This window comes from Lichenostomus cassidix, chromosome 1Aa (genome assembly GCF_008360975.1).
Source record: "Lichenostomus cassidix isolate B80296 chromosome 1Aa, HeHo_3.0, whole genome shotgun sequence".
Classification (NCBI taxonomy): Eukaryota; Metazoa; Chordata; class Aves; order Passeriformes; family Meliphagidae; genus Lichenostomus; species Lichenostomus cassidix.
Genome location: NC_139480.1, coordinates 32,851,241 through 32,878,108, shown reverse-complemented (window position 1 = coordinate 32,878,108; position 26,868 = coordinate 32,851,241). Strand labels below are relative to the sequence as shown.

General features: G+C 42.5%; 2 protein-coding genes across 2 annotated transcripts; both read left to right on the top strand.

Annotated features, from left to right (window-relative positions):
• The first annotated feature begins 807 nt into the window (after positions 1 to 807).
• Positions 808 to 8,628, top strand: TMBIM4 (transmembrane BAX inhibitor motif containing 4). Its single transcript, XM_085044511.1, has 7 exons — positions 808 to 964; positions 2,798 to 2,906; positions 4,136 to 4,241; positions 5,355 to 5,388; positions 6,458 to 6,575; positions 7,042 to 7,087; positions 7,769 to 8,628. The coding sequence occupies exons 1-7, from the start codon at positions 862 to 864 to the stop codon at positions 7,973 to 7,975; spliced, it is 723 nt and encodes a 240-aa protein (XP_084900637.1). The 5' UTR covers positions 808 to 861; the 3' UTR covers positions 7,976 to 8,628.
• Positions 8,629 to 8,802: 174 nt separating this feature from the next.
• Positions 8,803 to 12,571, top strand: LLPH (LLP homolog, long-term synaptic facilitation factor). The gene is made up of 3 exons (XM_085044523.1): positions 8,803 to 8,926; positions 9,172 to 9,355; positions 12,098 to 12,571. The coding sequence occupies exons 2-3, from the start codon at positions 9,175 to 9,177 to the stop codon at positions 12,259 to 12,261; spliced, it is 345 nt and encodes a 114-aa protein (XP_084900649.1). The 5' UTR covers positions 8,803 to 8,926; positions 9,172 to 9,174; the 3' UTR covers positions 12,262 to 12,571.
• Positions 12,572 to 26,868: the final 14,297 nt, after the last annotated feature.

Genomic DNA, 26,868 nt, shown 5'->3' with positions numbered 1-26,868 from the left:
CTAAAGATGCAAAATGATGCTAGGAAAATCATAAATGCTTCGCAGGATATAAAGTCATGTTCATAATTCTTGTCTATGTAGTGCAATGTAGTATCTTGAGTCAACACAGTGGAAAAACTGTTCAAGATTATTTCATCACAAAATCACAGAATTGACTTACTTCTCCCTTGAGAAGATGAATACAGTTCAGACCACTATTTTCCAATTTTTAAAAGCACTTCCACTCTAACCTATTACATGTATTTCTAATGTGACTGTCGCTTCAGTTTCTTGGCACACTTTAGAGGATATTCACAAGTTAAAATAATAACCTACTGCTCTCGCCCCCAAATCTTAGCTTTTGTGATTCCTCAATGTGAGCTCCAGTCAGGTCTGAGTGTACCAAGTGCTTTGAGACTCCTGAGAAACGCTGGGCATCCTTGTTTTCTCGTCAATTACACCGAGTTTGAAGGACGGGACACGACACTAGGAGAAGGCCGTGGTAAATTCTGCTTTGCACGGAAGGTTTGTAGAAGTGAAGCTCATCTCTGTGGGACACACAGTGACGGCAGCATGACCCTGCGCCGCGACCGCCAGCGACCGCCGAACGCGGCTGAGGCTGCAGCGGGGCACAGCCCAGCCTGCCGCAGCACAGCCCGCACAGCCGGCAGAGGTGAACCAGAGGTGAAAGCCAGCCGAAGGGCTGGGTTTTTTCAGCCCTGCAGCTTCCCCTCCCCACCCGTCAGAACTAAATCAGACACAGGCAGGGCACGGCGTTCGGGAGGAGGGCGTCACCCGCCATCGACGCGCTCGGCGCTCGGCGGGGCGCCCTGCTCAGGCTGCTGGGCCCGGCCCGCCCCGGAAGCGGAGAGCAGCGGCGCTATGGCGGCCATGGCGGCGGAGCAGCGCTACCCGCGCAGCTCCATCGAGGATGACTTTAACTATGGCAGCAGCGTGGCCTCGGCCAGCGTCCACATCCGCATGGGTAGGGACTGCGGATGGGTGGGAGAGCCGCACGGCCTCGCTTTAGCCCCCCAGCGCTTGCGGAGAGGTCCCGTTTGCCCCGCTGTCGGCGCGGTCGGGGGTGCCGCACGTCTCGCTCGCAGCAGGTGCCTCTGTGATACTCCGGGCGCCTCGGGCCTGGAGCAGAACCTTGTCGTGTTCTGCGCTCTGTTTTCACTGGGGTAAAAGTTGTGAGTGCGGAGCCAGGGCGCTGCTTAGTCCAGGTTAGCGTCAAGGCTGAGGGAGCGCGGCCGGCGAAAGGTTTGTCGTTTAACCGTGAAGGGGGTAGGCCTCCTGAGAGGGGTGCCCGGTGTACCCGGTGTAGATTCAAACTTGATTTTGTCCACGGTGGCGAATATTGAAGCCCAAACACGATACACGAGATGCACAGTCCCTGCAGGGACGCAGCTCCCTGGAGGTGTTTAAGGAAATCCTGGAGGTGACAGTTGCTGTCATGGTCTGTCTGACTTGGTGCTTTTCAGTCATAGGCTGGACTCGATGATCTCAGAGGTCTTTTCCAACCGTATTGATTCTGTCGTTCATAAACACTAGAACTGGTGTCTGTAATTACAGAAGTTTAACCTTGAGACTGAAGGATTTGAATTTCTTCTGTGAGATGTTAAAATTATTGTCTCTTCTGCTGAAGCATTGGGCATGCTAAGAGGTCATACTAATGCCCGTGAAATCCTGCTGTGCTGTTCATTGTGCAGGTTTCAGCTGCATTGAGAGCTCTCGAAGAAGGTCTCTGATCAGTAATCCTTGCTGAAATAGTGTTACCAGATACATTTTGGAACAAAAACGGCTGTGTGCTGTGAATTTTTTTATTATCTATTTCTGGTAATCAGGAGACCTCTTCCTATTAAAATACAGTTTTACCTTGTTTGAAAAATGAAGGGTGCCATAGGAAGTATGAAACAGATAATGCCATTAGCAAAATTGTTAATGCACTTTTTAATGTGGGGGGTAGGCTTTGCAAGCTAGGAGGCTACTTCTAGATTTGGTCAGTTTATTATAACAAAGTATGCCCCAGTCCCTCATGGCTTACAAGTGTATTTTACCTGCTGCAAGCAGTTTCTCATAGTGTATGTGCTTTTAAACTTGTTTAAGGCTGTGCTATTAATGACTGAATTTTCTTCCCTATAAGCCTATTCTTCCTTCCATAGCATTTTTCCTGATGGACCAGGTCTCCTTCCATTCAGAACAGAGACCATCTGTGTGATATATCTGTATGTCCTGAACTACACTTTGCTTTCCATAATTCTAGACTTAAGAAGACTGTTTATTCTAGGAATTTTTTTCCAGCAGTCTGTGCCTGTGGATAACCATTCAGTACAATGCAAGTTGTAAATGATGATAAGTGATACTTAATATGATGGAAGGGCAATAAAACATATTAATGTAAAAACTTTACCTTCTCAATCTTTGATAGCTGTTTCTGCCTTCCGTGTTAATCCTTTGTCATTTAGGTCCACTAGGCACCACTAACATGATGGAGAAGGTGTGCTGTTAGTACAGTGAGAATGGGTGTATGTAGGTCTTAAATTAGTCCAAAGTAAATTCCTTGCAAATGTGTTCTATAATTCTTTTGTCATCACTGTTATTGATTAAATAATTATATCCAGCAATCAATGTAATTTTGTTGTAATACTGTGTCAATTTTTTTAAAGTGAAATGGCTTTTTACAACTTTGCTCTGTTCATTTTCACTGTGACTTTATAATGGTTCCTTATGGAAATGAAAACTTGTATCTGATTTACTGCTGAACTTTTTAAGTCTTAAGTCAAAAATTATTTCATTTTTATTTTTCTTATTCTAGCATTTCTACGAAAAGTCTACAGCATTCTTACCGTTCAAGTTCTATTGACCACAGTTACATCTGCAATTTTCCTATACTCTACTGGAGTGCAGGCATTTGTTCATGAGAGGTAAATATTAAGGTGAAAAGCAGCTGTTTAGCATGTGTTAAGTATAATTTATGTAGCTTGTTTCTACACTTCAGTCTTCCTAATAGTTCTTATAACCTGTGTTTTGATTCTGTAATAGATATTTTGTAACTCGATTAGGGAGCAACTTTTCTTCCCTGACATTTTTCTCCTTGGTTTACTATGAAAACAATTTCTGTTATTTTTGGTGTTGTTTATTTTAATCAGTGCTTTATTAATAGTGCTTATTTTAATATTTATGCTATGCAAACTTCTAAATGAGTTGTAGAACATCTCAGTTATTGACACTTCTTGTTCTACAGTACTTTTAGAATCTCTTTGGAATGCTGTAGTTTATAGGTGCCAGTTCCAAAAAGCAGAATTATGTCTTATTCCTCTTCCTTCCTCTTCCATCTTCTTTTTCCCCTTATCCCTTCAACGCCCCTAAAAAATTAGTCTGTTTAAATTCCTGTGGGCTTGCTTCTTTTTGCCTCTCAGATTTTTTTTGATAAAACAACAAAATCTAAACTCTGGTGGACAGGCGAGGGAAAAGAGGAGAGCCCTGAGTCTAGTTTCTGTTTTCTTCCAAGTGGACTTGTGGACTTTTACTTTCACTTAAAAGCTCAAATAAAAAAGGAGGATCAAACACTGGATGAAAGTTTCAGTTTCTCTATAAGCTATGGTGTATACAACAGAGGGTGTAAAACTACAGTTTTCTACTTAAATCAGATAATTTAAAATTGTCCTGTTCACTTAGAATTGTTGTGATTTTGTGTTTGATGTTCATCCTGTTTTTTCTTGGAGGGCTACTTGATTGGACAGTACTGATTTTGTTTGGTGCAGTTAATGCCCATGTTTGTTGCATTCAGGTGCTTATGAAAAACAGTTCTCTGAATGTGGAGTTCACAACAGGCAAAATACTACAAATACTTTAATACTGTTACTTGGTACAGATGGATTTTCTTCTTTGTATGTGTTTGTTTCCAGGTAATGGATTCCTGGGCAGTCTTTAGCTTTAGTATGAACAAGTTGCATTTACATGTGATTGTACTATTTTAAACTGATTATCTATAGTTGTATGTTTTAGAACAGTTTTATTGTAAGCTTGCATGACATTTACGTTGGATATCTTTTTCTAGGTGATCACTTAAAAACTTGGATTTATATAAACTGTTTTATAGTCTTCCAGATATTGAAGTTTGTTTACTTTTTTTTAATATGTAATTTTATAGGCCTGCCTTGCTTTTGATATCTGGATGTGGATCTCTGGCTGTAATTGTGGCACTGACCCTCTACAGACACCAGCACCCTGTTAATTTATACCTGCTGTTTGGATTTGTAAGTGTTTAATTCAATTATTAATTAATTAAATTTAATAGTTTCTAGAATATCTTGCATTGCAATGAATTCCTTGAAACTCAGGATATGTAATTTGTTTTTCTTGTATTCCTTGAAAGACGTCCTATATATTTATGAAGGTCTGAGTTACTTTTTGGAGATTCTGTTGACAGGTTGTTCCTAGATAGCAGCCACTTCAGGTTTCTTGCAGCATCTTTTTAGAAAGAGTGTTAGAACTTGGAATCAGTTTGAGCAAGGTTTTATCTGTCTGCTCTCATTGTTCTGTTGATGTCAGGGATCTTTTGTATGGAACTGCTCAGTAGGAAAGGAGGAGGCATTCCTGTTACCTAAATTGTTTAATGGATGGCCTCCAGCAGAGACCCAAAACAGCCATATGTGTTTATTTCTTCAATTGTCATCTTTTTGATGTTAAATTCTGAGCATGTTTCCAGCACAGGGAGGTCAGTCAGAGCTGTCTTCAAATTTCAGTCTTTTGCCTGATGTTGTGAATATGTATATCCAGGCTAACCAATGCTCTTGGATATTTTGGATTATGTAGCATATAAGTCTTAGAAAAGAAGTAACAGTAGCTCAGTTAGAATTTGATGCTTTAAGAGTTGCCTAAATTGTATTTGTAATAAAACAGAAAGACAGCTTTGCTGTGTAAGTAAACAGATTGTTGAAAGGGTAAGTGTGGAAAGGAAGCTGATGCAGACACAGTGTGAATTGTCTAACAAGGTATTAAAAGTGTGTTAATTTTATAACCCCTTGAATAGTTTCTAAGAAGTTTCTAAGAAGAATATTAATGGTGTGCACTTACAGTAGAAAATGTAAATGTGATTTTTCTATAGGGGAAGTTGCTCATTTTCACTTTGTATGGTACTCCTTTTATGTAACACAACTTCCAGCCCAGTAAGACAGTATGATTGCAATTTTCTTGTTGAAAATTGAACATGTTTTCATATACAAAGATTTAACAGGAGACCTAATGTAAGACATGGTGGGATTATGTAGCAGAATGGGAGTCATTGCATGTGAAACCTCCATATATGTGTTCTATGGTTAGATTTTTTTTTTCTTACCCTTCTTATATTTTGGTTTTGCTTTTTGTAGACACTACTGGAAGCACTGACAGTTGCCATTACAGGTAAGTAGTAGCCATCCTATTGTCTGATTCCATAAAGAACTTGGAAAAGGAAGCCATTATGTTGTACTAATTGCCATTATGGTTTTCTAAATGTGACTAAAATGATAATGACAATATCCTATTGTGTGATTCCATAAAGAACCTGGAATCCATTATGTTGTACTAATTGCCATTAGGGTTTTCTAAGTGTGACTAAAATGATAATGAATCCTGTTTAAAAGTTTTGATGACAGTGATAGGAGTTTAGCAAAAATCAGGGAATCAAGGGAGAAAACTGGATTCTGATTCAGAAATGAAAGTGTATAAACTTGAAGTGAGGAATGAGTTGGGGAATCTATTCTTTCAGTATAGCTAAAAATGTTCTTTTTTGTAAGGCAGCTCTCAGCAGGTCTGATCTTCAAGTTGAAATATTCCTATCTGTCCCCTGAATTTCCTTGAAGGGTATCTGAGTTTGGAGAGTTCTGTACTTCGTGGTCAGGGTTGGAATGAGGCAGTGTGCAGTCAAGTCAAGGCATCACCTTGCACTATAGATTCCAGCATAAAATGAAACCTCTTCATTGTGGCTTATCATCTCCTGATTTGGGGAAGGAAAAGATTAAGGAGGAAGGAGGGGAAGAATAAGGTTGCACTTGTTTCTGCTATCTTTCCCCTCCTGTCCCCTAACCAAAACTTTGAGCCTTTATAGGGGATTGTTTTATTTTTCCCCTTGTTTCAGTATAATGAAAAATTCAGATTGTTTTTTTCCTTAAGATCTCTGTTACCTATGCTTAAAATATTTTTGTTTTGTTTTGTTGGTGTTTTTAAAATTGTGAATAGGGAAGACCTGTTATTCCCATTTAAGAAGCTACAGCTATAAAGTAACTGCCAAACTTAGTGCAAGGTCCCTGAGTTCTGTGATCATAAATTTGAAATGCAAAGACAGGTTCAGACATAATTTACTTAATTTTGTTCACAGTTAAGATTTTTTTTCCTGTCTTTGAAAGTTTAAATTTCAGTTTATTCAAAAGATAACTCAGCAAATACATAGTGTAGTGTTCTTTAATTGACATATTACTTTTTCTGTTTATAGTGAGTTTCTATGATGTCTCCATCGTCTTGCAAGCCTTTATTCTTACAACTGCCGTATTTCTTGGATTGACTGCTTACACCTTGCAGTCAAAGAGAGACTTCAGCAAGTTTGGAGCAGGGTATGTTGTCATATTGATGATTTGTAGAAATCTTTGGGTTTTGTTAGGGTGGTTTTTTTACTTTCTGAGAGCAAGCTTTGCAGGTATGATAAGGAATACAGTCAACAGAACCTGGTTCAAGGGAATAGTAAGGGTTATTTATTTTAAATTACTGATTTTACCCAGTTCTGATCTCTTGGTAAATTCTTTTCAGTGATTATGGGTCTTAATTAAAAAACTAGTTTATCTGGATTTTTCACTGAGAAAGAAGGCAGTTGTTTCAAATATTTTAAACAATTAAAGTTAAAACATAACTTTTGACAGCTTTTTAAAATTCTTACTGCTGACACCAGTGAACAGTTGGCATCCAGGAATTCCAGATATTTACTTGCCAAATGTATTGTGAAGAGGTTTTATAAGAAAGGAGGATATTTGAAGTCTAAAAGAAAGTATATGGTTGGTCACAGTGTAATTTGTTTTCTTTCAGCCTCTTCGCTTGTTTGTGGATTTTAATCTTCTCAGGTTTCTTGAGGGTAAGATACCTTGTACTCACAGTTAAAAGATATTCATAGAATCAGGGAATGGTGTGGGTTGGGAGAGACCTTAAAGACCAGTTAGTTCCAACCCCCCTGCCATGGGCAGGAACACCTTGCACTAAGACCAGGTTGCTCAGAGCCTGACCTTTTACTAACTTCTATTATAACTAAAAGGTTTGGGTCAGCACAATATAGCTTAATGGAAGAAAATTCCTAACCAGATCTGTTACTGTTTAAGATCATGAAAGTGTGTGATCTTTTAACCACACATTTTCAGTTTAGATTTCTGATGGGTGCTGGTTTTGCCAATATAAAAGGGGTATTTGGGTTAATTGACAAATTTGTCAGTTGAGATCCACTACTTGATTAAGAGAATGTGAAGGAGATTTGGGGCTTAATAGTAATTTGGTTTTCTGGTTGTTTTGCTGTTAATGTTCTGGTGACCTCCAAAGTGGAGGGACTTTTGCTCAGTAGAGATTGTGTGACTGAAGACTGTATGGAATAAGAACATTGAAATGTCATCATAATATGGTGGGTTTGTGTATATAACAGTAGAAAGACTGTGTTTTAAATGTGGCATATCATTACATAATTTTAATATTTCAAAATTAATATTTTTTAATATTTAAAAAAAATGAAATTCACAAGTATTCTTTTTCATGTTTTATCTGCCTCCAGCTGTTTTTCTATAGTGAGACAATAGAGTTGGTGTTTGCTGCTGCTGGAGCTCTTCTGTTTTGTGGATTTATTATTTATGACACTCATTTGCTGATGCACAAATTGTCCCCTGAAGAGTACATACTGGCTGCAATCAATCTCTACTTGGACATCATCAATCTGTTCTTACACCTGCTGCGTGTACTGGAGGCATTTAATAAAAAATAGTCAAAAGTGGTGTGGTTTGACTACAGCAAATTGAAGATAAGCATTTGGATGATCTGCAAACTTAGTAGTTCTGCCTTCTAAAGACTGAATCTTTATTACCTTTGCATTCCATGAATATGATCCCTGCTTAGGGGGAAAAAAAGGCTTTTTACATAGCTACAGTTCTTCTCCAGACCATGTATTTTATGTAGTTAACATGCTGTCATCATTACAGTCACTTTTTTTAATCACTTAAACGGCAATTGACATAATTAATGATTAAAATTTTGCCAACTCCTGATTGCTCCAGATAAGCTTCTCTGCTGTTCTGTAGCTGGTGAAAATGTTTCCTTTGGGACTGATCATGAGTTTGTGTACCACACAAGGGTAGCATGAGTTTACCATTGTGCAATGTTTTACTAAGCAGAACTCTTTCCTAGTTTTTGTTTGGTAAAATGGAATGCTGTCTCTGACAGAGATAGTCTGGCCTTGTTAAAGGGCTGTCGCTATGAAAGCTGGGAGGATGTTAATTAAAGGGAATGTTCTTCATTTTAGTGTTATTTATTGCCTGTCTTTCAGTGTTCCGAAAAATCATTTGGAGATTGATTCTGGCATTTTATCAAGTAGAGTGTATTAAGGTTCCTTGTGTGTCAATAAAAATTGGAAAACGTTTAGACTGTTCTTGTCAGGGTGCTGAGAATGACCGCTGCAGCCCGGTGCTGTGACTGTGGCTGCTTCCCGCGCTGTGGCGATGCTGGAGGGGCAGGCAGCGTGAAAACAATTCGGAAAGGCTTTCTTACTGCCTGTTCGGTGCGGCATTGGTACTGCTCGCTTCTCCGGTGTGCGCGCTCGCTCGGAGAGTTACGGTACGGCCCGTCTGCCCCCGCGGGAGGCCGGGCTCCTGAGCGCGCGCATGCGCAGGCGGGCAGCGTGGGCCTGGGCGAGTGTGCGCGGCGGCCTCGTGCGCGGCCGGTGAGCGGAGCGCGGCCCCGTGTGCGCGCGGCCCCGTGTGCGCGCGGCCCCGTGTGCGCGCGGCCCCGTGTGCGCGCGGCCCCGTGTGCGCGCGGCCCCGTGTGCGCGCGGCCCCGTGTGCGCGCGGCCCCGTGTGCGCGCGGCCCCGTGTGCGCGCGGCCCCGTGTGCGCGCGGCCCCGTGTGCGCGCGGCCCCGTGTGCGCGCGGCCCCCCCTCACCGCTGCCCCTTCCTTCCCTCCCCGCAGGACATGGCGAAGAGCCTGAGGAGCAAATGGAGGAGGAAGATGCGGGCGGAGAAGAGGAAGAAGAACGCGCCCAAAGAGCTGGAGAGGCTGAAGAAGATCCTGGGAACCAACGCGGATGTCATCATGGAGGAGGTCAAGGAGGTGGCGACCGTGGTGCCCCCCGAGAAAGTCCTGGAGCAGAAAGGTGCGTTGGGCTCTGGCTGGCTCTTCCTGCTGCAGTGTCGTTACTCGTCCCGTGACTTTCACTGCCGGATCTGGTGTGTGGTTAGTGCAGGTTGAGAACAGTGAGTCAGAAAACTTCTAAAGCTAAAACTCTGAATCCGGTCATTTCATAGCACTGGCATCCATATTGCATCCGGTCACATGTGGAACAATGTTATTAACATTTGATTTTTAGAGTAAAGTATGTGGTGTATCGTGTGGAGAGACGTCTGACAACATCAGGCGAGCGAGGTTTCACCACTTAGCAGTTGTTCCTATCAAAGCATCATATTTGCTGTTCAACTGTCCTAATATAAAGAGGCTACTCAACCTAGAGAAGTTAGGGCAGGGGTAGTAGGGACTCAGTTTTTGAATACTAATCAGTGCTGCCTTGCAGCCCTAATGGTGCAGGAGTGGTTGGTATTAGGTGTCTGCAGAGAATGCCTCTTCCTCCTTGTGCCTGGAATCAAATATAATCTGTAAAGGAAGTAACCTAGGAAGTGGAAACAAAGGTTTTAAATAGCTGCATGCTGGATAGGAGTTTGACACCTCCTCTTTCCAAAAATGATGTCCAAACTAAATAATAGTCGTTTTTTGATTCTCCAATTTATGCCACTTCAGAGGTTCTGATACTGAAAATGGAAATAGAATGGACTATAAAAATACTTGCCCAATTAAGGGTAGCTTCAAGTAAAATTTGTAATTTCATTCATGGTTCTGGTTTGTCCCACAAAGCAGGTGTAAAGGTTTAGTTTCTGAAGCCAGTGCACGGCTATCTGTCGTGCCTGCAACTTGTTCCAACTCTGCTGGCGAATTCTCTACAAGTGGCCAATTTCACCTGGCTTTTTCAGAGAGATTGCAGCCTCAGAAATACCAAAGAATGTGTGTATTTCACAAAACATCTAGACGTTTTGTGAAAATAATGGTGTCTACTTTGAGAGGTCGTTACAGGACTAACTGTGGACACAAGGGAGTTTGCATCACCAAGTGTTACAAGAACTGAAGTAGACAAAAACTTCATCCATCATATGTACTTTCCACAGTTAGGTAAATAATTTTCCAGCCAAAGAAAGTATATAGGTATATATTACAGGCATCTTACTGTGCTGCTTTAGGGTATTTTTTACAGCACACTGTGAATCTTTTTTTTTTCCTTCGGTTTTTCTTGTTAGAAAAAAAATAATGTAAGGTCTGCTTAGCCTTTGTAGCTGTTCTTAAAACTTTGTGGGCATGCACAAATTCCTCAAGGTAATCATGTCCATTGAGTCTGCTTCAATAACTTATTTTACAGCTTTTTTTTTTCTCGTTGTCTTTAACCCCTTTGATAGGTTTTCTTTATGTCCTTGAATAACTTCTTTTCATAATGCAAACAGGGCTTCTTCCTCTTACTGCTTTCTGCAGCATCCCTAAGATTACAAAATACAACAAAAACATTGTTCTATGTGAACAACTGGTATTTTTAGCCCAGAAGTATTTATTTAGTTTATGTTGCAGCTGACATTTACTGTGGATGTGCTCTTTTGCATTCCAAATTCATGTAACAGATCAACCTGTTGTGTGATAGGATGGGAGTCAGAGAAGAAGCTCCTCCTGTACGTGGTGCTGGGTGTGTTGGTGGTGTGTTGGTGGAGGCTGTATCTCCTATGCCATTTGGAAAACTATGCTGTTAATAGGGTCTGCTGTTGTGTTTCTCTAACACCTTGTGAGGTTTCCAGAGCTGGGTCTTCTTGCTTCCTGTCCCAAGCTGGATAGGCTTTTGGTCCTGTCAACAGACCCCTGTGCTGATTCTCTGCTCGTTGCAAGTATTTATACCTCAACTTAGGGCTCCATAAGCACATCCATGATTCCTGTAGTCTATCAGCTTCAGCTGTTGAAGCAGCATGTTGGCCTTTTGCTCCTGAGCTTTTTCTCCCTGCGTCAGACAGGCACAACATAAAAGTCTTTTTCCTCTTCATAAAACTTGTGGTAAAGGCTTGACTTCCACACATATAGTTGGGGTACAAGGTTGAAATAAAATTACAAAGCACAGTTCCAGTCAGTACTTAGCAAGGTGTTCCTCCTGCATCTGTCTCACTGAGACATGGCATTCGTGGGCTGTTAGCTAGCTGGGTACGATGTTCCTGGGAGTGACCATGTCATGGACAGTCTTCCTGATCCTAGAGATTAATCCTCTCTTGCTGCCTGTAAGTGTGTTAGACCTGACATCATGCTCACTTCTTGAGGCAAGTGTGGCATCACTGGCTGATACTTCATACTGTCATTGTATTTCAGCTTTTCTCTTTACTGTTCTTTTTACCTGTCTTCATCTTCCACTCAGAATAATTTTTTAGAACAGATCTTAAGCACTATATTATAAAAAGTGTGTAATTGTGCATATGTTTCAGTAAGCCTATGGCTTCATGTATGGTTGCATGTCTTTGTGATGGAACACATGATGTTCTTAGTCACAGGATTGGAACAGATTGTAGACCAAAGAATAAGATGCTTTGCCCAGACTGGGCCTTTAGAGAAGGTACCACATATTTGCTATCAACTTTGGAAGTTCCTGGGTTGCAGTTCCATTGTTTTGGAAAGTGCTTTCACTATATAAACCCTTCAGCTCTCTGTGTAGAAATACTTGTTGTGTCTAGGGTTATTTATATCATTTTGGGGAATCTAGTAACAAAATAGCTTCTGTGAAGCTGATTCAGGTATTTTACTCACTATAAATGCCTTTTATTTTCAGATGACTGCAAAATGGAGCTGGATAATAAACGAAACAAAAAAACTCTTCTAGACCAGCATGGACAATACCCAATATGGATGAATTCCAGGCAAAGAAAGAAGCTTAAGGCTCAGCGTGTTAAAGGGAAAAAAAAATCAAAATTGGCCAAAGGCCTCGTCTGGTAATCAGTTTTGTAAGATCATGAATATTTTATTTAACAAAATAAATTTACCATATAAATTCATGAGAATTTGTGCTTGGTCACTGATTATAGTTTATTGTGTTGAATGAATTTTTGAAGAGACTATTAAGCCAGCAGATTATGAAAGAAATAGCTTGGTACCTGCCAAATCTCAAAAGTGTGCCTTTGAAATAGATTGACTGTGGTTATCTCTTTTCTTCAGGGGAGGAGGGTCTTCACCTTTTATATTGTGAACACCCAAAATGGTACAGGAGATCCTAAAAGTAATGAAAGAAAATGTTTTTTGTACTTTGGTCTTTGTCAGTGTAACTTGTATTTTAGTAAATATAACCAAAGGATTCTGTAAACATGCTGTAGGCTTTAAATCCGTCTCTGAAATTTGTTACACTGATCTGTGTTGCTTTTAACATCTGGTAATTAGCAAAAATATACTTTCATATGTAACTAAAGTTTGTATGCTGAAATAAGCACCGAGTCCTCATGAAACTTCTGTAAGTAAAATGAGAAAGTGTCAGCCTGACATTAATTTGCAGAGAGAACAACAAAATATTTCACTGCTGTCCGCAACAGAAATATTGTAGGAATGAAATAACTGGAAGTACAGCTGATTCTTTTATTATTAAAATGAGAGAATGCAAATGCACAGAATGGAAATAAAATAGTTTTATTTAAGATCTTTTCCAAGTTTTAGTAAAGTAAATGAGAATTTTCCTTTCTATATGTATTTTCAGTAGCCTTTTATTCCTCTTAAAATGGTACTTACCTATCATGCTTTACAATGTGTGCATGGGATAAAATACTGCATGATTATGTAACAGATGCCATTTATATGATTAGCTGCACTTGGGTGTGTATTACTTGGCAATAACATGTGATGACAGATGCAAGGGTTAGTTGCTCTGAAAGCTTGTGTTTTTAAAATGTCTCTCATTTCAAGGATGGAAATAATTATAGTACCAACCCTGCAGTGTGTTGCCTTTTCAAGTATCAGTTATTTGTGCAGGGCATAACCTTTGTCCAGCTTCATCCAAGATGGGATCCACATTCTGTAATTGCCCACAAATTGTGATCTGTATCTGTTGTGATAACTTGGGCATAGGAAAGAAGATCTGTTCTTTTAATTACACAAGGTTGTAGTATGCTAAAGTCCAGTGAGAAAAACTCAATGTTTTAGAAAATAAGTTTTTCTGGAAAAATACAGTGTTTATTATTTGTATTGTTAGGGCAAAGTTACTCTGTTACATAAAAACCTACAAAGACATTGAAGGAAAAACCAGTGCATCTTCTATTTTCACATAACTTGACAGTTATGATTGACTTGGTATGATATATGGATTCCATATTACCAAGCTATATGCCATTAATAACTTTGTACTTTAAAAATATTTAAAAGCCCTCCTAATTGATAAAAACAGCTGCTGCTATCAATTTTTTTTGGTCTCACTAGGTAAATGGATCTAGATTTTGGTATCAAATTTATCTGTTAGCTTAATAGATTAGGACTATTTTAAAATTGATTCATATGGAGTAAAGTGTTATGAATGTGTTTAACCAGGACTGGAATGGAATGAACAGTCAGATTGTATTTACTTACTGTTGTAATGGTGTAGGCTTTGTTTTGCTTAATACATGCTTTGGGGAGTTCAGGAGGGGAACTTCCTGGGCTTAAGTGTGAAAAAACTATAGAGTAAGCACAGTGCTTTTTTTGACATGATTGTAAATCAAATGACTTTCAAGCAGCTCGCAGTGAGAAAGCAGGCTGCCTTTCCCAAGTGGAGATTATCAAGCTGGCAAAACACTCCTGTTTGGATGTACAGCTTCAGAGCCAGTTTATTCTCATTCTTGAGGTGCACAGTCATGTTCTGCCTTATCTTCATCAAGCCTGCCACTGCTGCACTTGCCTTCGCCCATCCTCTCTCTGGAGTTGTTTCACTGCTGCCTCTGCTGCTTCCTCTATAAGAGAAAATGACCTTCATAACTGAATAGTCTTGCTTATTTGTACTTTTATGGCCTAACCCTGAGCTTTGTTGTACAGATTTGTTAGCTGCTTTTGTGACCAGATTCAGAATTTGAATCTTGAGTGAAAGACGGCAGACGCTGCACTGATCTTTTATTTAGAAGTTGAGTCCTTCCTGAAACAATACTGGCTGTGTGAGGTATTTCCTTCATGGTGTCCAGCATGAAGTCAAACATTTTCACTTAAACTGCGGATATTTTAAGACATCCTGTTTGATTTTTGAGGTGAAATGGAGCATAAGGAAGGAATAAACTCCTGTCTTTACTGGAACATACCTCTTAGTCTAGTACCAGTGTATTGTGTACAATGTCAGACCTCACTTGGGTAGAGCTCTCTAGGCCAGGAAACATTTTTGAGAGCTTGTTTGGGTGGGATCTGTAAGCCAGGCTAAAAGTTTGCTTGTAGACAGACAGCAGGACCCTGGCTAAATGTGCAGCATGGATGTAACCTCAGAGGTTGAGTCATGGGTACAGCAGGGAAACTCTACTTTCTGGGATTTGAGCATATACTATATGTGGATACTGTAGTTTTGTATTTGGAATTTGGTTTAGATCTGCTTTGACCAACTCTCTTTTTTGAATGGAAATACCAAATTATTTAGTTGCTTTGAGTATTTGATTTGTACTGCTTAATCTGAGACATGTTTCTGTTTGAATTGGTGGGGAAAAAATTTCCTTACAATAGAGATTAATTTAAACGTAATTGATTCTGACTGAAATACATATTTTAAAAGTCCTTAGAGGGATTTTCAAAGAAGTAACCTATCTGCTTCTAAACAGCATTCTAATAATACCATAATTTATTGGTCTTTACATTAAAAAAGCTCTTTAGGTTGGGATTGAGGGAGAAAAGGTTGCAGTTGATTAAACAAACTGATAGAAGTCTAAAAGCGTGTAACTTAAATGGCACTGTCAGAGTTGTGCTGGTTTGGTTTTTGTAATTCTGCGATTGTGCTATTATAGAACTGCTTACTTGCAACTTCCCACCACTGTGACTCTGCCACCTACCTGCAAAGTGCTGTGGTAGCTGTATGTCCTGGACCTGCATACAGAAGGCAGGGGAAATAATGCAGGTACTTTTGAACTACATGCATAGGAGCCAGCACTGAAAGAATTAAATGCTGTCATTTTATTGAAATGTTTGTGTGTAAGTTGTGCATGTGTTTTATACTGTACAAACGATAAAAATTGCATTAGAAAATGACTAAATATCCTGCAGATTGTTGGCAGTTTCTTGAGAAGATGACAAGATCTGCTCTTTTTGACTCAGTATGTAGGACATGATTTTTAAAGTGACTTATTCAGATGCTTAAAATAACTGGTAGCAGTGGTGGTTCAGTTCCTGGGCTTTTCTGGTAACTCATTGCTGCTCTGAGACACTTCTGCCCTGTGTAGTCAAGTCAGTTGGGGGACCAGTTAGCCAAGATACACTGAAAACACACCTATTTTCCCCATTGTTTTCAGTTGGATTGTCTTACAGCCTTACTGTACAAAAAGCAGCGTCAGTAGGAGGCAATGCAAGACCAGGAACAAACGGCTGGTGAAGGCCGGGCTGTGTCAGACTGTCGTGGCTCAAAGTGCTGATCTCAAGAGTCACCTCTCCTCCTGTGGCATTAGCGCCCCTCGGTGTGGCCACTGTGCAGTACAGCATTGGGAAGGTGGTGAGAGGTTCTGGAGACAGGTCAAGCAAATGCATTGAATGGGGGTTTTGAAAATGTTTCTCAATGAAGGGCATAGTATTGGAATCTTATCTACAGCCAACACTGTGGTTATAGAGGATGCTAAATACAGTTTGGGGCTGCTTAGTACTAGAGGAAGAATGTCATGGCCACATGGAGCAAAATGGTCTCCTGATATGTAGTCACAACTTTTTAAACAACAGGAGTCCTGTACAAGGGCTTTATAATGTATGTCTGTTTCTATTATGCTACCTTTGCCTCCTGCTGCCTAAACAGTCACATGGGTTCTGACTTTGATGGAAGCTGGATATCTGATCTGTATCTGATTTGTAGTGTGAACATGTCTGTTATCAGAGATTACAGGACTGCAGCCTTAGCGTGCAGAAATCTGAGTGGTGCAAATCTGCTCCTCAGGGTGGCATAGTCTGAATTGAGTTATGGCATTTGTGGGGAGGATGAGAGTCTGAAGCAACAGCTGTGCATCACTCTGTTCAGGCCAAGGTTTTGCCATCAATTTTAACTTGCCTAAGAGTGAAGTTTCAGGACAGGACTGACTGAGCCATCTGAGAGCTCACTGCTGCAGGAAGAGGCTCTTTTCAGCTTTTTCCTTTTCCTTCTCCTGCTGCATTGTCCAACTCACTATTTCCTACTTCAGGAGAAACAGACAGTGGGATTTTTTTTTCCTGGCTAAAAGTGAGAAAGAGCTAACAGCTTCCTTCTGTCAATAAACACTGCACAGTTGTGACAAGCCCACCATTTTCACTGTCCTTTTATTCTTCCTACACTACTACGGTTTTCTGATCTCTACCTCATCAATAGTGACAGTATTTAAAGGAAAAGAGAAGGCAGAATGGGAAGAGGATGATATTTGCATTGTTTCCTCTTCCTCATCTCAGTCACTTAAACATTGCTCTCTTAGGTCTCTTAATTTTTCTGATGCTTGTTGTCTTGGATTGATGATATGATAATCCTTTATCCCCTATCGTTGGCTTATATGCCCAAGAAAGAAAAAAATGTGTAAAAATGTGTGGTCCTGTCTCTTTAACTGCACCCAGCCGCAGAGAGAAACGCGGGTTGTTTTGAAAACATTTTCTCCAAGCCTCGCTTCGGGGGAGGATTCGTCGCCCGGCAGAGACTGCGTGCTGGACGGGGGTCGGAGTGAGCTCTGTTCCCGTTTTTTCCATTCTTCTTCTTTTTTTCCTCGTTCGGACCCCTTCTCTTCGATCTGCTTTGCCACCCGGAGACCCAGGAGGGCCAGAGGACAGCAGAGCTCTCCAGGGAGCTCCACCCGGCCCCGGGTGGGGGCGAGGAGGAGAGGGACTGCGTCTGAGAAAAGGACTTTTTTTTTTAATCAGGTTGAATAACTGCCTTTCACCTTGTTTTTTCCCCTTCCCCTGTGCCTTGTAGGGCACTCTGCGTGGTTTTGTTAAATAAATAGTTTTTTTCTTCACTTCCATCTAAGAGGTTCTGTTGTGGGTGGGGGAGGGGGTGTCGGGGCCCTTCGCTCTCGGAGGAGAGAGTCTTATCATTAACCCGGGACATATTTGGCGCCCAACTTACGGGGCCTTGATTACTTGTTCTACACCTTTTGTGGGGTTAGAGAAAGTGAAGAAAAACCCTAATAATTGCATTCTGGTTTTAAACGCTTGGTATTGAATTACAGCCATCAGTAGTCACTATGCTGTTTGATGGGAGGTTGTTTGATGTAATACTGTCTGTTTGGCACATAGGTTTGTTTCCCTACCAACAGGTAGGGACAATCTTGTCCCTAATGTATAATTTCCACCAATCAGGGACACGACTCCGGCTTGTTATAGTAATGTGTGTGATGCTGATGATCTGTAAGAAGGTATGGGAAACAGTTAAAGATGTACATGCTCTGTTAGTTTCCTCCTCTAGTTTTAGTAACCTGTTTTGGAGTTTTGTTAGTAATATTACCCAACCTGTTAGAGAAGTAGATGGTGAAGCTTCCTGGCTCCTCACCCATCTCTTTCCCTTTAAATCTGGTATATCAGCTTTTGAGAATATTCAGTTTCCCCTGGATGTTAAAGAGACCATTAACTTGGTGGTACAGGTGCTTTACCTAGGAGTTTCCGTGTATATGATGTTCAGTGTTACCAGAATGAGGGCTGAGAAGTCCAGAGGGGCTGAGCAGGAGCAGGCACCTAATCCAGATGTGAGGAAATTTGAATGGTGTGGAGTATGGGAGGACATAGGTAAAACTTTAAAGAAATTCTCTGATCCAATAGACTGGGAATTTCCCCCTGGACAAATCCCGAGACCAGCTGAGGTGGGGAAGTATCTGAAAGAGAAGTGCAGAGATAACTGCAGTGCAATATGTTGGGCCCTGGCATATGCTTATCGTACACTGTCGGATATTATAGAACAGGAAGTAAGGGAGCCTAAGCCAATGGCAGTTGCTCCTATTACAAGGAGCAGGAAAGCCCAATTTAAGACTGATCGCCCAGATGACAGTGGGGAGGGACCCTCAAGGCCAGCAACTGAGTCAGAGGTCATTGTTGAATCCATGAATGTGAGAGACCTTCACAGCCTAAGAAAAGATTATGTCCAACGAGATGATGAATCTGTGATTAGTTGGTTAGTCCGTCTTTGGGATGCTGCAGGCGATGTTACACTTCTAGATGCTACTGAGGCAAGGCATTTAGGGACTGTGTCACGTGACCCAGATATCAACCAAACTATACGAGATGGGCCTGACTGCAGCAGCCTCTGGAGACGAGCTATCAGAGCTGCGAGGGACAGATACCTACATCCCGACGATCTCTATTCGCAACAAACCCAGTGGAGAACCATAGAACAAGGGATTCAACGCTTGAGAGAAATGGCGGTGGTAGAAATTGTCTTCCCAGAGGACATAGCAAACCCAGATCCGATTATAGACCCAGATAGGATAGAATGTACACCTGTGATGTGGCGGAAACTCCTAAAGCTTGGGCCATCAGGGTATGCTTCTGCTTTAGCCATTATGAAGCAAGATGACGGGCATGAGACTGTGCGTGATATGACAAGGAAACTCCGTGCGTATGCAGATGTCGTGCATAGCCCAATGAATGCAAGAATCTCAGCTGTGGAAACAAATCTGCAGAAACTAGAAAATAAGATAGAGAAGAATCATGAGAAACTCAGTAAAGAGATTAAAGACAGCCTTCTCCAAATCTCAGCAGTACAGACCAGAGGTTCTGCTACCCCACGCAGACGCTCCTCAGCTATGAGAACTGGATATATCCCTCGACATGAGTTGTGGCATTTCCTGTGTGACAGTGGAGAAAACATGAACAGGTGGGATGGACAACCCACTGCTGTCCTGGCACGACGAGTGCGTGAATTGAAGGAGGGCAAGACTCAGAGAAGGAACTCCACCAGAAGGGAAGTAGCTCTACTCAATATGTCTGATTCCGTTGAAGGAACCTCTAACACAAATACCCACCAGGGTTAGAGGGGCCCTGCCTCTAGCCAGGTAGAGGCCAGGGAAAACCGAATTTTTTGGACAGTGTGGATTCGGTGGCCTGGCACATCAGAGCCACAAGAATACGAGGCTTTAGTTGACACTGGTGCACAATGCACGATAATCCCATCGCGACATGTGGGGACAGAACCTGTTTCTATTTCCGGCGTTACAGGAGGATCACAAGACTTGACCCTCGTGAAAGCTGAGGTGAGCCTGACTGGAAGAGAGTGGAAAGAACATTCCATTGTGACTGGCCCAGAGGCTCCATGTATTTTGGGTATAGACTTCCTCCGAAATGGATATTTCAAAGACCCAAAGGGACTCAAGTGGGCATTTGGGATAGCTGCTGTGGAGGCAGAGGGCATAAAACAGTTGAACACCTTGCCTGGACTGTCAGAGAACCCATCTGCAGTAGGACTCCTGAAAGGGGAAGAGCAACAAGTACCAATTGCAACCTCGATTGTGCACCGCCGACAGTACCGGACAACTCGTGATGCCGTGATTCCTATTCACAAACTAATCCGTGAGCTGGAGAGCCAAGGGGTGGTCAGCAGGACCCATTTGCCCGGACTATCGTGCCTTGAATGAGGTGACTCCACCTCTGAGTGCTGCTGTGCCAGACATGCTGGAGCTCCAGTATGAGCTAGAGTCCAAGGCAGCAAAGTGGTATGCTACTATTGACATTGCAAATGCATTTTTCTCCATTCCTCTGGCAGCAGAGTGCAGACCTCAGTTTGCTTTCACCTGGAGGGGCGTGCAGTACACCTGGAACCGATTGCCCCAGGGGTGGAAACACAGTCCCACCATTTGTCATGGACTGATCCAGGCTGCACTGGAAAAGGGTGGGGCTCCAGAACATTTGCAATACATTGATGACATCATTGTGTGGGGGGACACAGCAGAAGAAGTATTTGAGAAAGGAAAGGAAGTAATCCAGATTCTCCTGGAAGCCGGTTTCGCTATTAAAAAGAGCAAAGTCAAAGGGCCTGCCAAAGAGATCCAGTTCCTAGGAGTGAAGTGGCAAGATGGACGGCGTCAGATTCCTACTGAGGTTATCAATAAAATCATCACAATGTCCCCCCCAACCAACAAGAAGGAGACGCAAGCTTTCCTAGGTGCCATAGGCTTTTGGAGAATGCACATCCCTGAGTACAGCCAAATTGTGAGTCCTCTCTACCTCATAACCCGCAAGAAGAACGATTTCCACTGGGGCCCTGAACAGCAGCAAGCCTTCACCCAGATCAAGCAGGAGATTGCTCATGCAGTAGCCCTTGGCCCAGTCAGGACAGGACCAGAGGTAAAGAATGTGCTTTACTCTGCAGCTGGGAGCCATGGTCTGTCCTGGAGCCTTTGGCAGAAGGTGCCTGGTGAGACCCGAGGTCGACCACTGGGATTTTGGAGCTGAAGTTACAGAGGGTCTGAAGCCAACTACACCCCAACAGAGAAAGAAATCCTAGCAGCATATGAAGGAGTCCAAGCTGCCTCAGAGGTAATTGGCACAGAAGCACAACTCCTGGCACCTCGACTACCGGTGCTGGGGTGGATGTTTAAAGCAGAGGTTCCCTCTACTCATCATGCCACCAATGGCACATGGAGCAAATGGATTGCCCTTATCACACAGCGCGCCCGTATGGGAAATCTGAATCGCCCTGGGATTTTGGAAATAATTACAAATTGGCCTGAAGGTGAAAATTTTAGTCTGACTGAGGAAGAGGAGCTGGAACAGGTGACCCGTGCAGAGGAAGCCCCACCATACAACCAACTGCCAGCAGATGAAACACGCTACGCTCTTTTCACTGATGGTTCCTGTCGTCTTGTAGGGACAAAACGAAAATGGAAAGCAGCTGTGTGGAGCCCCACACGACGGGTTGCAGAAGCTAGGGAAGAAGAGGGGGGATCGAGCCAATTCGCTGAGCTCAAAGCCGTTCAGTTAGCCCTGGACATTGCTGAAAGAGAGAAATGGCCAAAGCTCTACCTTTATACTGATTCATGGATGGTAGCCAATGCTCTGTGGGGTTGGCTGGAAAAGTGGAAGAAGGCTGGTTGGCAGCGTAGGGGAAACCAATTTGGGCAGCTGAAGAGTGGAAAGACATCGCTAGTCGGGCAGAGAGACTACCTGTGAAGGTCCGCCATGTAGACGCCCATGTCCCCAAGAGTCGAGCTAATGAGGAACACCGAAACAACGAACAGGTAGATCAGGCTGCAAAGATAAAGGTGTCCCAGGTAGACTTGGATTGGCAGCATAAAGGAGATTTATTCCTAGCTCGATGGGCCCATGATGCCTCAGGCCATCAGGGCAGAGATGCCACCTATAAGTGGGCACGAGACCGAGGGGTGGATCTAACTATGGACTGCATCTCTCAAGTTATCCATGACTGTGAAACATGTGCTGCCATCAAGCAAGCCAAGCGGGTGAAACCCCTGTGGTATGGTGGAAGGTGGTCAAAATATAAGTTTGGAGAGGCCTGGCAGATTGATTACATCACACTGCCTCAAACCCGCCATGGCAAGCGCTATGTGCTCACAATGGTAGAAGCCACCACTGGGTGGCTGGAAACCTACCCTGTGCCTCATGCCACTGCTCGTAACACCATCCTGGGCCTTGAGAACCAAGTCCTGTGGAGGCATGGTACCCCTGAGAGAATTGAGCCAGATAACGGAACTCATTTTAAAAATAGCCTCATAAACAACTGGGCTAGAGACCATGGCATTGAGTGGGTGTACCACATTCCCTATCATGCACCAGCCGCTGGCAAAGTGGAACGGTATAATGGATTGTTAAAAACCACCCTAAAGGCATTGGGTGGGGGAACTTATAAGAATTGGGAGCGACATTTAGCAGAGGCCACCTGGTTAGTCAATACCCGAGGCTCCATCAACCGAGCAGGTCCTGCCCAATCTGAGCTTCTACATACAGTGGATGGAGATAAGGTCCCAGCAGTACATGCCAGAGGCTTGTTAGGGAAAACTGTCTGGATTGATTCTGCCTCACATAAAGACAAACCCATCCGTGGGGTTGTCTTTGCCCAGGGACCAGGGTGTACTTGGTGGATAATGCAGGAAGATGGAAAAACACAATGTGTCCCTCAGGGAAATTTAATTTTGGGTGAAGGCCACATGTAAGGTTGGGATGGCAACATACCACCGTTCACCGTTCGTGACATTATTTGTACATAGTTATGTGTATATATGTATATATGTATATATGTATGTGTGTATGTATGTATATAGGTGTATATATATATGTGTGTGTGTTTGAAGTTGGAAGATGTTAAGGTGGGCCTTAAGCCAACGCTATGGAATAAGGGGTGGAATGTCTTGGATTGATGATATGATAATCCTTTATCCCCTATCGTTGGCTTATATGCCCAAGAAAGAAAAAAAATGTGTAAAAATGTGTGGTCCTGTCTCTTTAACTGCACCCAGCCGCAGAGAGAAACGCGGGTTGTTTTGAAAACATTTTTCTCCAAGCCTCGCTTCGGGGGAGGATTCGTCGCCCGGCAGAGACTGCGTGCTGGACGGGGGTCGGAGTGAGCTCTGTTCCCGTTTTTTCCATTCTTCTTCTTTTTTTTCCTCGTTCGGACCCCTTCTCTTCGATCTGCTTTGCCACCCGGAGACCCAGGAGGGCCAGAGGACAGCAGAGCTCTCAGGGAGCTCCACCCGGCCCCGGGTGGGGGGCGAGGAGGAGAGGGACTGCGTCTGAGAAAAGGACTTTTTAATCAGGTTGAATAACTGCCTTTCACCTTGTTTTTCCCCTTCCCCTGTGCCTTGTAGGGCACTCTGCGTGGTTTTGTTAAATAAATAGTTTTTTCTTCACTTCCATCTAAGAGGCTCTGTTGTGGGTGGGGGAGGGGGTGTCGGGGCCCTTCGCTCTTGGAGGAGAGAGAGTTTCATCATTAACCCGGGACACTTGTATATCAATATAAAAGGTCTGAAATGTTTGGAATGGTACATGGTGTGGCAAGAGAGGATTGTGTATCAAGGGTCCTACGCAAGGCAGCATGAGGACTGCTGTATGAAGGGCTTCTGTATTCAGAGCAAACTGACTTCTGTTTTCAATCTAGTCAACGGTTAGGAGGCTGTGAATGCTATGACTTACATTCTTGTTTACTAAACTATTATTTAGTATCTTTTTTAACTCCAGTTAATTTTCTTGTAAGACTTCCAAAGTCTGAATGCAGATTTTACAGCATTTTTAAACTTCTGCCTTTAACCAGTAATTTGGTTTGTGGTTAGTATTTCAGGAAGCAAAGGCACATTTGTTGTCTCAGGATGGCTCATCCGATTCAGCCCAACTGGTCCATTTGTAGATCCACATTGTGTGAAACGTATAATACCTCTCTTTTGAAAAGTGACAGACTCATAACATATAGGTGCAACAGCTTTTCCATGGTACAGCTTGATACCTTGAGTCTTTAAATTACTTTGACAATAGATGTTCTGTAAATTTAGCTTTGATGGGCTCTGATGTCTGCATATGCAACATGAACTTTTTAGATCTATTGATTGTGCTTCTGTCCATTTTGCTTCTGCAAAATATGACAGAACTTGGTGCAGATCAGATCAGAGCTGCAATTTGCCTTACCAGGGAATGTAAAACATGTCTATGAAATATTGGAAGGGCTCAGCGTCAACTTCTTGATTGTAGTCTTTCAGGTTTAGTTCATCACTACTGCTATTGAATAGCCCCACTGCAAATGCAAAATTCAAGTTAGTTTCTTTAATAAGTGCAAAAAGATACTTAAAACTAAACTGTTAGTGAGAACTAAGAAAGGTAAGATACATTGCTTTTTCTAAAATCGTTGCACCCCCTTGGAATGTGGTATTGTTAGAGGATGTCAAGCAACAAGCCAGGAACCTAAGTGCACCAGGTCATGTGCAAAGCTGATGGTGGAGCTGCAAACTGACCCATCCGAACCACAGCTGGGTGGTTCAGCCCTCAGACACTTTGATTATTTTTTCTCTCCTAAATGTTCTGCCTGCATTCTTGTGGGAACAACACAAAGTTGGCCACACTTTAGAGCAAATGCACCAATAGTGTGATCCATATACTTGCAGTTGCCAGAACCACTCATTGAAGACTTGGCTGCTACTGTGTTGAAGAGAATAAATGTTTAATTCCTTGAGTGTGAGATCAGGGTGTAATATCATCCATGGGAAAGGTTACAGGTTGGTCTGATGTCATAACTTGAGGAACTATTGCTTCAATGTAGGGTACAGTGTGTTTATATACAGACACCTATGTTTTTATCCATCCCTTTTAAAGAAGTAAGTAAGTACATGTCTAACACAAGGCCTTCTCTTTTTTTCTTGCAGGAAAAGATTACATATGGATTTTTTGTTATTTTGCTTGTTTAAAATAAATACTAGTTTGCTAAACACTCTGTGTGTCCAGTATTTTAGAAATATTATTATAAAACTAATAAAAATCAAAATTTGCACTTTTGTTTCCTTAGGTAACCCAAAAGATGTTAACGGCCAATGCATGTCCTTAATACATGCTATCCAAACTCATCTCTAGAATATCATCCCCGATAATTGTAGACATAGGAATTTGAAGAAATTGTGGGGTTTTGGTGTTTGGGTTCCCCCCAGTAGAAGAAAAGCTTTTTGTTGAACTCCTTAACTATGTCCTGACAGAAACCCTTAGCAGCGGAAAGTGAATCTGTACTTCCACAGCTGGTGACTTCCCTGTAACAGTGACGGGAGGCAGACAAAGGACAAAGTCTGTCACACAATGAATTTCCACCTAAGCATTTCCTTGTCCATAACAGCGTCCTCCAAAATCACTAGTGAGGGCGTCTGGGTTATCCATTGTCGTGCTCAATGGCATCAACTTCTACCCTAGCATTTCTTCCCTCAGATTCATCTGTGACACAGATGCCATGAGTATGTGGCTTCGGGCCGTCTTCCGCTACGTGATCGCAAACCGGACCCGTCCGTGGGTACTTTGAGAAAGTCGAAAGCCCCTCCGTGCAGGGAGCAGTCCCGGCGGGAGCTGCCCGGCGTGCAGGAGCTGGGCTGTGCTGCGGAGCCGCTTCCCGGCAGGCGGCGAAGGCAGCGGTGGGAGCGCGGCAGCCCCGGCGGGGACAGCCCCGCAGCGTCCCCGGGCCAGCCCCGCAGTGTCCCCGGCAGGGCCAGCCCCGCAGTGTCCCCGGCAGGGCCAGCCCCACAGTGTCCCCGGGCCAGCCCTGCAGTGTCCCCGGAACAGCCCCGCAGTGTTCCCGGCAGGGCCAGCCCTGCAATGTCGCCGGAGCAGCCCCGCAGTGTCCCCCGCTCACGGGCCCTGTGAGGAATGGCACCGCCAGCACCCTGTGCCACATTGTTTGTTTTAAGAAATCCCCTTGTCTCCCAGCAGGGCTCGCACTGATGGCGGGAAAGGCGCGCTGCCCTGAGCAGCGCAGAGCAGTGCCCCAGCCTGGGGCGCTTGCCTTGCTGCGGCATTCCCAGTGCTCTTGGGCTCAACACTTCCCCAGCTGCCTGAAAAGCTGCTGGAATTACTGTCACATACTCTGTCCTAGTAAGGAGTGACATTTAAATGTGTAAATGTTTTTACTGATGATATGTTTATAACTAAGTGCAGATATTCTCTAAAAATATACTAAAAAATGCTACTTCACGCAAACGCTTTCCCAATCTATTTCTTTTCCCTTAAACATGTCAGTTTTCCAGAAAATTGCACAAAGGGATGCATGACTTTTTCTGATATATAATGGTTTGTGTTTAAAAGGAAGGCTCTTTAAAAGCCTCTTATCAATCAACTGAAGCGTTTTAATGACAATTTCAGAAACTCAGTGGAAAGAGAGTTGTTTTATATTTGCTTGTTTTATTTGCATTTTAAAATCTCCACGTGGTGATTTCAGCTAAGGTCCTGTGTCAGAGAAATCCAAAAGTGAAGTTGACCAGAGACAAGTAAAAATGCCTGTGTTGTTTTCATTGTCCAAATGTAATGATGTGCAATGATTTAAACCAGCAGTTTCACATGGTTAAAAATGAATTAGATTTATAAAATTCTAAAAGTAACTTCAGAAACACCAAAGAGGATAATAGTTTGTGTTAGGGTAGAATTAGTTGTAAGACTACAAAAGCTATTTTCTGTGCATTTGCGAAACAAAAAAGTGCTTTTCTTTTTAGGAATGCACAAAAAAAAATTGTTTTTATACCAACAAACACTGTTACAACAAATGCATCCATTCCTGCAATTGTAAATGAAGCTGAGAAAAATTAAATAATCTTAAGTATTTCAAGAGTAAGTTAATGCAAAACAATATAAATTAATATGAAATTGGAGAGAAAAATTATTTTGGGAATACAAGATTCATGCTGTAAGAAAAAGACAGAAAACAAGGCTTCTTTAGCTAAACAGAAGTTTAAGAAACAGACACACAATGATACAATTGAACAAATTTATGGAATAATATTTAAA